Source organism: Dasypus novemcinctus, chromosome 12 (genome assembly GCF_030445035.2).
Source record: "Dasypus novemcinctus isolate mDasNov1 chromosome 12, mDasNov1.1.hap2, whole genome shotgun sequence".
Classification (NCBI taxonomy): Eukaryota; Metazoa; Chordata; class Mammalia; order Cingulata; family Dasypodidae; genus Dasypus; species Dasypus novemcinctus.
Window position 1 is genome coordinate 78,381,598 of NC_080684.1, and position 13,496 is coordinate 78,395,093.

The following is a 13,496-nucleotide window of genomic DNA, read 5'->3' on the forward strand; positions in this document are numbered from 1 at the left end:
CTGGGAAAAAAGCTCACCATTTGGACTTGGATATTGGATTTTAATGACAAACTAGGTACCTACTAATTTTCCTCCAACCTAAATCATTTCACTATTCCTACCAAAATTGAAAAACATGCTTCATTACTTATATAAATCAAAATAATTAAATTGGTATATTTGGTACATTTTAGGCACTAAGAACTGTTAGGAGTAAGCATATGTGAATAAGATAGAAACCAAGAATTTTCATAAGGGAATAGCTCTAGGAGCAAGAGCCTGGCTCTGCCAACTCATCTTTCTCAAGTAAAATGAGGGAAATAATTCAGTAAAGGTTTGTATGCATTAGTGGCCAAACTGTATTTTATTAATATGGCAAGAAGCTGTTAGTTAAAAAAACTATGTCATTTCTGCTCAAACAGGACTTACGATTTTAGGATCTCAACTACCAGAGTAAGAAATTACTAATTAGGCAGAAATTGTTCTTTCTGTGATAATATGAAATGACTTAGTCTGCAGGAACTAAAATAATTTTTTAAATTTCGTATATCCAGTGGCATTATAAGAGTTAAATCATTTTAGATGGGCGACTTGACTCCCAAAGAAAATAATCCCTTTGTAAATGGGTAGCATAGCTACTGCTTATGAATCAATATCTTTCATCTTTACAAAAAGAATAGATACTCTTGGGATTCCACAAATGCGTCAGCACTAAATTGGTAAGCATACATTTATGCTGTGAAAAATCAAAAGCTCGTCAATTGCATTCTTTAAAAGTATGCCATACTCTACTGGGAAGCAATTAAAACCTTACCTCCAGGGATCTAACTGTAGCCTGCATCTCAGCCAACTGTCGTACTTGTATTCTTTGGACATTTTCTACCTGAGTACCAGAATTCTCTTTTTCAGTCCTTAATTCTGCTACTTCAGTCTCTAAACCTTTTAATTTCTGACACAAATGGACTTTTTCTCGAACAAGTTGCTCCACTCGTTTGCTGTCTCTTGTGGGATCGACACTAAGCAGCTGGTTATGTAGTTCTTCTTTATCTTTCTCCAATCTTGCAATCTAATTGATTTGAAAGAAAAACATACAGCCCTAAATTATTGAATTTTAAGTCATGAACAGGCTTTACGAGTCAGTAAATTAAAACTAAAAGCTGTATAATATGAAAGCTCATGTGGTCAAATCAAGCACACAAAGGAAAAAATCCAAAATGTCACATTCTTCATTCTGTACTCAGCTTGACTCAAATGAGGGCAAGGATCTTGCTTTATTTTTCTTTTATCTTCCCATGTTGTCCAGCATAGTGCTTAATCAGTTGTTGGCTAAAATTCAAAATTATAAATAATATTATAAAATAATTATGTAAACATGTTATTTAAAAATGCATCAGAACATTATAGGGGCTTATGTTAGATGGATATACTAACTGCTTTTAAGCTTTTCCTCATGTGACAGTAATTCTTAGGTTATGTCTATACTAATAAAATTATCTACTTTAAGGTGACAATTCACACAAATGCTGCTTGTCTGTGTAAATAAATTAAAATGTGATTGATAAGAGTTTTTAAATGATAGCTGAGAGTTTATTAAAGTACTAGTTGTAATGATAGCCTAGACCTTAGTTCTTAGATTCAAGAAAGAACTGATAATCATTATTACCTCCAGGGCATATGGAAAAGTCACAGGAACTTGTAGAGCAGCGACACTGCTGGTCTTGTCATTTGTGCTATCACTGCCAGACCTCATGGGCCTACAAATCAGTGGATTTCAAACTGCTCCCTAGTTTCTGAGGCACTTCAGAGGCCTCTCGCTTTCACATTCGAGGATCAGAGAGTCAAGTAATTTGGGTAGAACTAATTCCCCTTTACTGATCTCCCAACTGTCTACACCTTACCACCACCACCAAATGTCTATTGTTAACCAGAACAGCTCCTCTTTTTAGTCTCTTGTTATACTGGGTTTCTTCTTATGATTCACCTTAAGGAAAGGGTTCAGCTGTTTAAAAAAAAAAAAAGTTGAAAACCACTACTCTAAACAACCATAGTGATTGTCTGTAGCTGGGATAAGTATAGAAGGTCCACTATAAATCAAAAAGGACCCTAAAGTAGAAAAATACACCAAATATAAGATATAGGCTATAGTTAGTTCATAGTTTGTAACAAATATTTCACAACAATGCAAGGTGTTAGTGGTGGGGTAATATATGGGCACCCTGTATGATGATAATGTGCATGTTTGTTTTATAGATTCACAACTTTTACTATACATACACTCACTGTTTATGTATGCATACTTCAAAAAATTTTATATCTTTAAAAAAAAAGGACTCCAAAGCAATGCTCTGTAACCTAGGCAAAAGCGGCCCAAGAGACAACTGGTTGCTCGCAGAGTTATCAGTGAATGTAGGAAGTGGGAAAACTCCAACTCAGGGCAAATCTGTTTCTTCGTATGTAAAATGAGAGACTGGACTGGAGGCCTTTTAAGATCCTTTTTGCCTTTAACATGTAGTGACTTCAATTTCGTTTTACACATGCTGAATTAAAGATGCCAGTGGGAAATCAGGCAGAGCTATGCAACAGGCAAAATACTATCATTTTTTTCCAAAAATAAAATTTATCCTAGAAGGCAACTGTATTCAGAACCAAGTCCTCTAAAAACCCAACTAATGAGCATCTCTCTCCTATTTCTCCTTTTGTCCTGTACATCTAAACATTATTTCTGGGTTTGTTCCTGACTACATTTTTCCCCCATATTCCCTTTCTTTCAGCTAACTGTGTGACTTTGTATAAGTCACTTTTCTACTCTGGGCTGATCTTTAAGATCCCACTTAGCTTTCACAAGAGGGAACTTGAATATGGTTTTGATGTGCTATATTAGAGATGTGGTGGCTCATCTAGGTTAGGGGTCAATGTGTAACCCAAGTTCAGACAATGAGGCCCTTTAATAAGTACTCACTGTAGATCAAGTGCTGAGCTAAGTGCTTTACACGCAAAATCTCATTTAACAATAATAATCTTCTCTTATTCCCATTTCATAGTTAATGTTCTTGACCAGCATGATCTTACGTTGTTTGCTCTAGTAGTTTTCAGAGTTATCTACGTAGAAGTGATAGCTGAAGCTATGAGACTGGATGGCAGCTAGCTAATAGAAGATTCAGGATTGGATGTCAGGTTTATAATTCAGAGCTCACTATCAAATTGTTCCTATCAAAACTAGTGATCGTTGCCTTTTCCTAATTCCTCTATTCATTTAATCATTCATCCAGCAAATATTAGTTGAGTACTTACCATGTTCCTGGCATTGTTCTAGACAGTGGTGATACAGTAGATATTCAAACACAAAAACTCTAATATTTTTCTTTGCTCTGAAGTCTATTTTATCTGATAATAATATAGCCATTACTGCTTTTCTTAAATAATGCTGGCATTATATCTTTTTCCATCCTTTTATTTTCCAACTGCCTGTAACATTATATTTGAAGTTTCTTATAAACAGTACAGAGTTGTCACTTTTTAAAATCTGCTCTGCATTTTTTTTAAATTGGTGTAATCAGAACCATTTACATTTAAAGTGATTATTGATATGTTAGGGCTTAAGTCTGTAGTATTTTTAGTCTAGTTGTTCTGTTTTTCAGTTTGTTTCTTTTTTCTACCTTCCCATGAGTTAACTGAACATTTTTTAGGATTCCATTTTGATTTCTGTTTTTATTTAATTTTTATTTTTTTATTTCTCTCCCGTTCCCTCCCCCCTCCCGCCCCCTCCCGAGTTGTCTGCTCTCTGTGTCTATTCGCTGTGTGTTCTTCTGTGACCGCTCCCATCCTCATCAGTGGAACGGGGAATATATCTTTTTGTTGCGTCATCTTGTTGGATCAGCTCTCCATGTGTGCAGCGCCTTTCTTGGGAAGGCTGAACTTTCTTTCATGCTGGGCAGCTCTCCTTACGGGAAGCACTCCTTGCTCGTGGGGCTCCCCTACGTGGGGACACCCCTGCATGGCACGGCACTCCTTGCGTGCATCAGCACTGCACATGGGCCAGCTCCACACAGGTCAAGGAGGCCCGGGGTTTGAACTGCGGACCTCCCATGTGGTAGGCGGACACCCTATCTATTGGACAAGTCTGCTTCCCTCTATAATGTTTTTTAGTATATCATTTTGTATTGCTTTTTTAGTGGCTGCTCTATATATTACATTATATATACATAAATTATCACATCCTACTGGGGTCACTATTTTACCAGTGTGTGAAATTTTACACTTTATGTCCCTTTGTCCTCCCTATGATTGTCTTATTTTCTTTATAAATGTTAAGAACCACACATAGTATTCTAAGTTTTGCCTTAATCATCAAACAAAATTTAGAAAACTCATGAGGCAAAGTAAATTTCATGATATATACTCATTGTCTTAGTTTTCCAGCTGCTAAAACAAATTATCATAGGATGAGTTGGCTTAACAATGGAAATTTATTGGCACATGCTTTCTCTCATTGTTAGTATCTTCTGGCTAGCCAGCAATCTTTGGGATTCCTTAGCATTTCCTCACATGGCAGCATCTTTGCTTTTCTCTTCTGGGTTCTGTTATTTTCCAGTTTCTGGCTACTCTCTGTGGCTTTTCCTTATGTGTCCAATTTCCTTTCTTTATAAGGACTACAGTCATATTGGATTAAGGCCCACCTTCATTCAGTTTTAGTAAATCTTAATAACATCTTTAAAGGCCATGTTTATAAATGGGTTCATACCCACAGGACCTTTTTTGAGGTGACATGATTCAATCCCCGTCAACCATAGTTTTGCTTATTGAGTTCTTTAACTCTTCCTGATGTTCTGAGTCCCTTGTTTTTATCATTTTCTTTCTGTTTAGAGAACTTTCCTAAGACATTCTTTTGGATAGGTCTACTGTCAACAAATTTTTCTAGTTATCATTCATGTGAGAATGTCTTCATTTCCCCTTCAGTCTTGAAAGACAGTTTTGCGGAATACAGAATTCCTGGTTGACATATTTTTTTCTTTCAGCAGTTTAAATATGTTAGCCCACTGCCTTCTGACTTCCATATTCTGATGAGAAATCAGCAGCTAATCTTATTGAAGATCCACTGTATGTTGTTTCTCCCTGCTGCTTTCAAAAACTTCTGTCATCTGCAATTTGACTATAATGTGTCTTGGTTTCTATATTTTCAAATTTATCCTGCTTGGCATTTATTGAGTTTCTGTCCTGGAACACTCTTTTAACACTTAGTCAGGCTATTTACAACTCTGCCTCAGCCTTTACTTCCTGCTTGCACTAAGACTAAAGATCAGTCAGTAAAAGCTTAGGGTCTTCTCAAGTCTTTTCTGAACATGTGTTCTGTTCCAGGCACATGTGTGGTTTCTAAATTCCCCAATCTACACAGGCACTTTTGATTGCCCTAATTTCCCAAAGGAACTCTCTCCCTGGCTTTTCCTCTCAGGCCTTAGACTGCCTATTGTATGTCTCACCTACAATCTTTTGCCCAGATGGCTGCAGGTGTTTTTGTTTGCTTTAAAATCTTTTCGAGCAATGTCTCCCAATTTTCCACCTTAGGTAGATTCTGAATGAAAACGATACTTGCACCTTGCATTAGTCCTTCACATAATCCCCAGATAGGTTAGAACAAATACAGCAATTTCTGAATAAGATCTTCTTTGCTCCCTCCAGAACCAGAGTCCCACAGTAGAAATGAAAGCTATTGTCTCCAAGACTGCTGACAAACTGGGAAGGGAGTGGGGCAAAGCTGAATAAAAACACAAAGTTTTCCTACTATTTTTGTTGCCTTTTTCTTGATTCAGCATTCACTTCTTTGTTGTAAACTTTTAACTATTTTCCAGAGTTCTGGCAAAATAAGTTCTAAAAGTTTCTGCATGTTTTTTTTATGTTTCTAAGAAAGGATGGGTGTTTCAAGCAACCTACTCTACTTTTTTGCTGACATCATTCACCTTCTTTATATACTTTGACTCTTTGCTCTGGGATGCAGTTATTTAGAAACAGTTTTATCCTTTCAAAGTTTGTTTTCACACTAGTTAGAACCAGAACAGCCCACTACTGTTCTGAGTCCTCTACTCAATGCACCACGCATTAGAAAACCTTTCTACTCTGGCTGATGGGAACACAAATCATTACCAGCTCCATGTGAAATCTGATTTTCACTGGCTTTCTCCAGCTTTGCATAGTTTCTTCTCATACATGCACTCATTAGTATTCATATGAAGACTCAACGGTAACTTTCTGCAGAGTTCCAAGCCTTTCCAAAATTCTGCTCTTCAAATTTCTGGCTGTCTTGCCACCACCCTCCCCAATTCTTAACTATAATTCCTCCATCCAAATATCATGGGACTTAATTTGTGTTCACCCTTTCTGCACTACAACCTGGAAGCTCACTCCAGAATGGAGGCTGGGGCAATCATAGGGCTTATCTCATTTGTTTTCCTTTCCTTATTTCCTCAGGTACTACTGCCCTGTGCTGCCTGTTTTCCAATGTCTGAAAACCACTGTTTCATATGTTTTGTCCCAGTTTTTATTAAGGACTGGAGGTAAATCTAGTCCCTATTTCTCTATTATGGCCAGTAGTAGAAAACTCCAGACTGCCTCTATTTGAATCTTGGTTTTACCACATACTAACTGCATGGACTTGGGTCAGTATTTTGACTTCTCAGTGATTCTGTTTTCTCATTTTTTAAAGTGGGGATAAAGATTACCTAGTTCTAGGTCCACTGAGAAGATTCAAAGGGATATATAAAGTGATTCTCTTAATATATTAAATGAGTTTGTTTCTTGTCCTCTATTATTCCTTTCACTTTTTATTTCTAAAACTTCTCATTTATAAATGAGATCTATTTCAAAACATCAGTTATATTTTCTATGATAATCTATGATTAAGACTGGCAGGTACCAATGATAGTAGCTACTGTTAATTGATCATTTACTGTAGCAGACATTAAGGTAAACATTTGCACATCAAGTTTAAAGTTGCCAGATCTTAATTTAAAAAATCAAGTTAGTTTAACTTTTTATATTCCTAAAAAAGAACAAAAAATAAACTTGAAAACACAATAGAAACACTATTCTGTCTTTCTAAGTTTTTCCCCTTCCCCCTATATATACTGAATTTTATTTTTCCTAAATTAATGGTAAAAATGTTTTATACAGAAGTGTTTTGTCATCTATGTATACTAAGAGGAAGGTATCACTTAAGTTACATATTTAAAGTTTATATTTATATTTTAGTCTAATTTTGGAAGTTACCATCTCCTTTCCTTCTATCCTTATTTTTTTCTACAAGAAGAAAGACAGTGATAGGGAAAAAGCAGTTCTTGGAACTATATATCTGTCACCAGACAGAATTATGAAAAGACTAGGGAATTGGACATAGGAACTATTGGGATACAAAGCCATGCTCAGTTCTACTCAGACCAGACAAGAAAGAATACAGATAACAATTTTTAAAAATGCCTTTCTCAGGCTGTGAGAGATACATTTGTCATGCAGGGTAATAAAAGAAAAACAACTGTAACTAATAAAAAAAGCCAGGAAAGGACCCGAGATCTGAGCAATTAGAATGCAGGAGTATAAATAGATATAAATGCAGACCTGACATCAAAAAACTCCAACAAGCTAAAGTAAAGGCCAGGAGCATACACTCAAGAATTCGATACATGAGAATTTTAAGTAATGATGGTAACAGCTAGCATTTACTGAATGCTTATTAGGTGCTAGATGCTTGTCTAAGCACTTTATACATTTTAATTTATTAAATCCTCACAACTCCATGAGATAGGTACTATTGTTAATACAATTTCACAAATGAGGACATAGATGCACACAGAAATCAAGTCAGTTCCCAAGGTCACATTAAATGAACATTTAAAAATATTTCTTTTGTATTTAAAAATCTAAAACTATAATGCATAAAATTTCACAAAGTCTCTCTAAAACACTGCCGAAATCAATCCCAGAGTAGGGGGATGGGGAGAGTATATGGGAACTCCGTACTATCTACAACATTTTTTTTGTAGGCCTTCAAATGCTCTAATAAAAAAAGAAAAAAACAAATTTTTAAAATGTGGTAATTTCCTTTTAATTTGGGAGGCTTTTGCCTAATGTGAGTAAGGTCAAGGTCAGAGAACTCTGAATGTTTTAGATAAAGGAGCCATCTGAGCCTAAAGTAGCACACCCAGTTAGAATTTCAGAACCTCCCAGGACAAAAAGAAAGTGTTTTGAGAGGTTTCAAGATGTCTACTCATCTATGTCAGGATAAGGACCAAAACCACAGGTATATTACCAGTTTTGTGCAACCATTATTGGTTTTGTGTATTCTAAGAAAAAAATAGCATGTGGGAATAGGCACCCAGAAAAGTTCCCCTTGTTGCCATGGGTACTTTGGCTTCTCACTTACCCAAAGTTCATACCACAAAAGCTCAACCAGTTTGAAGAGCATCAAGGACCTGTCATTATGGGTTGTCACTTTGACAATTTTTCTTATGAGGCAGTATTCCTTACCCTTCTCTCCTGAGATCTGAAAAGTTCCCCAGTTGAATTACTCTTGCTTTATTCATTCAATCACCTGTACCTAAAACACTCTAATGCAGGGGTTCTTAACAAGGGGCCCATGCACTTGAATTGAAATTTAAAAAAACATTATTCTTGTGGGGAAGTATTGGTGTGGGTGTGATATATTTATTAAATAACACAGTATAGTGTGGACTTAGTAAGGGATCCATGGTTTTCATATGACTGGCAAAGGGATCTGTGGAACAAAAAAGATTAGGAACCCCTGGCTCTAAATATTGTTCTTCATTACTACTTTCATAATTACGTAAAATTCCTAAGAACTTAAAGAAAACACAACAGTACCACCTTTGAATAATGTTTATGTAAATTCAGTGTTTCATCATGAATTCCCAGGCTTAATGCATTCTTAGAGTAAAATGCATTGAGAAATCATGACATTACCTTTTTCACATGATAAAGATAGATTCTTTCATATATACTTTTGAATTTAGAATATGATGAAAGAGGTGTGAATTCCTAGATTGCTTCTCAGGAAAATACTACTGAAATCTTCTTAAAGTTTTCTCCTAAGAACCAACACACTAAAGAATAGTTACTTCTTTTATCGGTAGAAGTAAAAATGCACAAGTATTGTTTGAGTCCTTAATTAATGCAAGAAAATCCAATTATTTTTATTACATCAAATTACTATATTTTATAACAGTATAAATTGTAAAATTAGAAGATAGCAACCATAAGCTCTACTTTGAAGTTTTACTGCTGTGCCCTGATCCAAATCACTTCAGTAGGTTTTACTGTTATCATGCATAAACTGGAGTATGGAGATAAGTGGTGGAATTAAAGCAAATCGAGTGTCCACTAATTAATATTGCTCCTGCATCATCAATTGCAAGGTAGGAGGAAAAGAACTTTAGTCTTATCAGAAAAATTCTTATTTTTTGTAGCAGTTTGATATGGTGCATGAATTCCAAAATAGATACTGGATTATGTCTGTAAACTGGTCTGTTGGGTGTGATTAAATTATGATTAGGGCTTTGATTGGGTCGTATCAATAGGGTGTTGTAAATGACATGGCAAAGGGCAGAGTTGGAGTTTTTTAAGGTTTATTTTTATTCCCTCCCCTCCCCTCTGCTGCTCTGTGTCCATTCACTGTGTGTTCTTCTGTGTCCCTCGGCAGCACTGGGAAATTGTGTCTCTTTTTTGTTGCTGCATCAACTCTCCGTGTGTGTGGTGCCATTCCTGGGCTGGCTGCGCTTTTTTTTGCATTGGGCAGCTCTTGTTGCAGGGCACCATCCTTGCACGTGGGGCACCCCCACGTGGGAGTGCTCCTGCATGGCACAGCACTCCTTGCATGCGGCAGCTCTGCATGTGGGCCAGCTCACCACACGGGTCAGGAGGCCCTGGGTCTCGAATCCTGGACCCTCCCATATGGTAGGCAGACACTCTATCAGTTGAGCCACATCCACTTCCCCAGAGTCGGAGTTTTGATGCTGGCAGTTTTTGATGCTGGAGTCTTGAACTGGAGCCCCAGGGAGTAAGCCCACAGAGGAGCTCTGTAGTGAGGAAAGAGAAAATACCACAGGAAGAGAAACAAGTCATTTGCCTAACAGTCTACAGCTGGCCTTGTGGAGAGAGGCAAAGCCTAGAGAGCTTCATAGTCTACAGCTGACTTTGTGGAGAAAACAGAGGAGCTGAGCTTGGAGAGAAATGAAACCCAGGAAGAGAGGAACTCAGGAAGCCTGAACTCTGGCAGACACTGGCAGCCATCTTGCTCCAACACATGGCAAAAGATTTTGGTGAGGAAAGTAACATATGCATTATGGCCTGGCCGCAAATAAATATCCTTCATTAAAAACCAACCAATTTCTGGTATTTTGCATCAGCACCCCTTTGGCTAACTAATACACTTTTCTAACCTCTACTAATGACAACTTCTTGGTTAGCAGTTTATCTTCAGATTCCTAGGAATGTCAGAATAGATTTTAATTATGAAAATCAATAATGTTACCAATCCCTAAAAATTTTTTAACAAATAACATTTGGTCTTTCATGGGAGAAAACACATTAGCAATCAGATTACCTATGCAGGTTTCATTCTTAAAAACACGCATACTCACACACATAAAACAAAACCAAGAAACTAGAGAATACAAATAAACATCATCAGATAAACATCACCATTAGATTTTTTTTAAAAGGTATAAAGTAAAACACCACTATACTAAAGTTACTATTCAACATATTTAATCCTCATTTTAGGCTGCAAATATTTATCATTCCTCTTTTGCACGAGAAAATGTTTTATGTGTAGCTCCTTTAAGCTTGCCATAATTACAGACTCAAAAGCTTTTTCTTTAAGAATTGCACATTGTGCATGTAGTACATATTGACTGAACTCTTCACACAATTAGCTGTTGGATGACCCCTATTTATAGAGTCAATTTCAAATCACTGGTAATTTCAAACTTAAAACTTGAGTTCTACTATTAATTTGGCTGCTGACTTTGGGTGAGATTTTGGGCAAGTCACTTCTCCTGCACCTTTGTTTCCTCTTTTAAATGGAAAAAAAATAGGACAATGCTGCCCCATCTCACTGACTATTATAATAGAAGTGAGAGAATATGTGAATAAGGCACTGAAAGTTTAAAGATATTTAAAATGCAAAAAACTCATAAATATTTACAGCCTACTGGTACATATTATTCCAAAGTTCATATAGCTTCTTACATATCAAACAATCATGGAAGTGTTTACTCACTAATGAGAATAAATCAGTCTGATCCAAACAGCACAGTTTTAGTTTTTATTAAATATCTAAAACACTACAAATGTTACAGTAACTGTTAAAGGAAGGTCAGTATATTTTATTTCTTAATTCCAAATAAAGACAATGTAATAAAGATATAATGTAAATGTGTTTGTATATAAGAACATATCACAGAACCACAAACATCAAGACAATTTTTACAGAATCAAATCAAGCATTAGATTTCTGATTTGAATATGGCAGGATGAAACTGCTTTCTCTTTTCTGTTCTGAAAATCATCCAAAAGCAAAATGAAGAATAAGAAATAAAAACCCAAACTCCGTTCTTAGAAAAATTAGGATAAGCCGCAAATGAGTAGAAGGGATGCCAAAAGCAATGGAGATGGAGTAGGGTGAGAATGTTGAAGTTGCAGTCAGAAAGATCAAAGTACACTACTTTAAGGTGATGGATACACCCTAAGATATAAACTTTTTTGTTTTTTGTTTTTTAAGATTTATTTATTTATTTATTTCTCTCCCCTCCACCCCCGCCCCGGTTGTCTGTTTTCTGTGTCTATTTGCTGCGTCGTTGTCTTTGTCCGCTTTAGTTGTCAGCAGCACTGGAATCTATGTTTCTTTCTGTTGAGTCATCTTGTGTCAGCTCTCTGCGTGGGCAGCGCCATTCTTAGGCAGGCTGCACTTTCTTTCGCACTGGGCGGCTCTCCTTATGGGGCGCACTCCTTGCGCGTGGGGCTCCCCTATGCGGGGGACATCCCCTGCATGCCACGGCACTCCTTGCGCACATCAGCACTGCACATGGGCCAGCTCCACACTGGTCAAGGAAGCCCAGGGTTTGAACCACGGACTTCCCATGTGATAGACTGATGGCCTAACCACTGGGCCAAGTCCGCTTCCCTAAACTTCTTATTTATATCAGTGGGGAAAAAAATGCATGGGCTAACAGCTAGAGCTCTCCTGGATGTGGTTTGGTTCCAAGAAGCAGAAGAAGAGTCATCTATCTTAAGATTTAAAATATACTGACCTTCCTCTAACAGCTACTAAATATTTATTGTTTCAGGCATCATTTGGATCAGATTGATTTATCCCCTTATGTGAATAAACTGTTCTGTGATTGTTCAATATGTTTGAAACTACACAGGTAAACAACACTTGCAAAGGGAAGCCTGTCTCTTTGGCGATGGGAGAAAAGAGACTTTGTATGATGGAAACCCCCACAGCTGACTATCTTCATTGGCCAGGACAAAATAAAGGAGGAAAGGAAAATTTAACAGACAAAACAGAACATTCACACAAAAAATGTGGCAATGGAGCAGATGTAAATCATGACAAGTGCTTCACCATTAATTATTAAAACTTGAAACAATTAATTCTAACTTGGGATTTACAAAAAGACAATCAAAAATTTTATTAACTAGAACAGTAATGACTACAGACTAGTATCATCAACCACTTACCTCTGATTCATATTTTATTTTTTCTTCTTCTAAAATACGTGAAAATTCTTCTTTCTGGTGTTCAAATTCTGATTTGAGAAATGTATGCTCATAGCGAAGCTTATTATATTCAGCTCTATATTTTTCAACTTCCTAAATTAAAAGGAGATTGCAGTTTATCACAAATTTATAAACAAAATATATACTTGCTCCAAAAACCATTTTTTGCAAATATAATTTCAAATTACATTTATATAATGGGAAAAACAAAATTGAACAGAAACATAAATAATCATTGGGAAACTTCTCATGACAAGTATCCTACATATAGAATCAGTATATTCCCCAGAAGATATCAAAGCGAATTACTATTCAATTAACCTTATTTCCTGATTCTATTATAATAAAAAATATATAGCATGCCAAAAGTTTTGACCTCTGAGCTTAACTAAAGAATATTTAAGAAAGCAGTACTCCTTTTTATTGTTATATAAAAAAATAATTTTACAATAAAGTATTAAATACCCTCCTAAAGGATGAGTCCAAAGTAGATAAGAATCATTGGAATATTTAGTACCGTACCTAACATTTGATTAAATACTACAATGACAGTTGAACTCAACATACTTTCCTGAAGAATATACATAGCACTAACTCTCCTAACCAACTAGGATCACACGCAATTCCTAGGGTGCTCCTTTCCTGCTTCCTAACACTCTTAAAAAACTGTTCAAATCCGGAATAGTCAAGAAGATGACCTAGGTAATAGAGTGGAAAGATGCAGTAGGCGG

General features: G+C 36.3%; 1 protein-coding gene across 3 annotated transcripts in view; it reads right to left on the reverse strand.

The window, feature by feature from the left end:
• Positions 1–13,496, reverse strand: part of CEP83 (centrosomal protein 83) — a 196,780-nt gene that overhangs the window by 92,309 nt on the left and 90,975 nt on the right. For all 3 annotated transcript variants that reach the window (XM_071219002.1, XM_004446726.5, XM_071219001.1), the window contains 2 exons: positions 12,727–12,858; positions 794–1,045 (listed from right to left, as the gene is read on the reverse strand). In XM_071219002.1, coding sequence (XP_071075103.1) covers positions 794–1,045; positions 12,727–12,858 — 384 coding nt within the window. The remainder of the gene's footprint in view (positions 1–793; positions 1,046–12,726; positions 12,859–13,496) is intronic.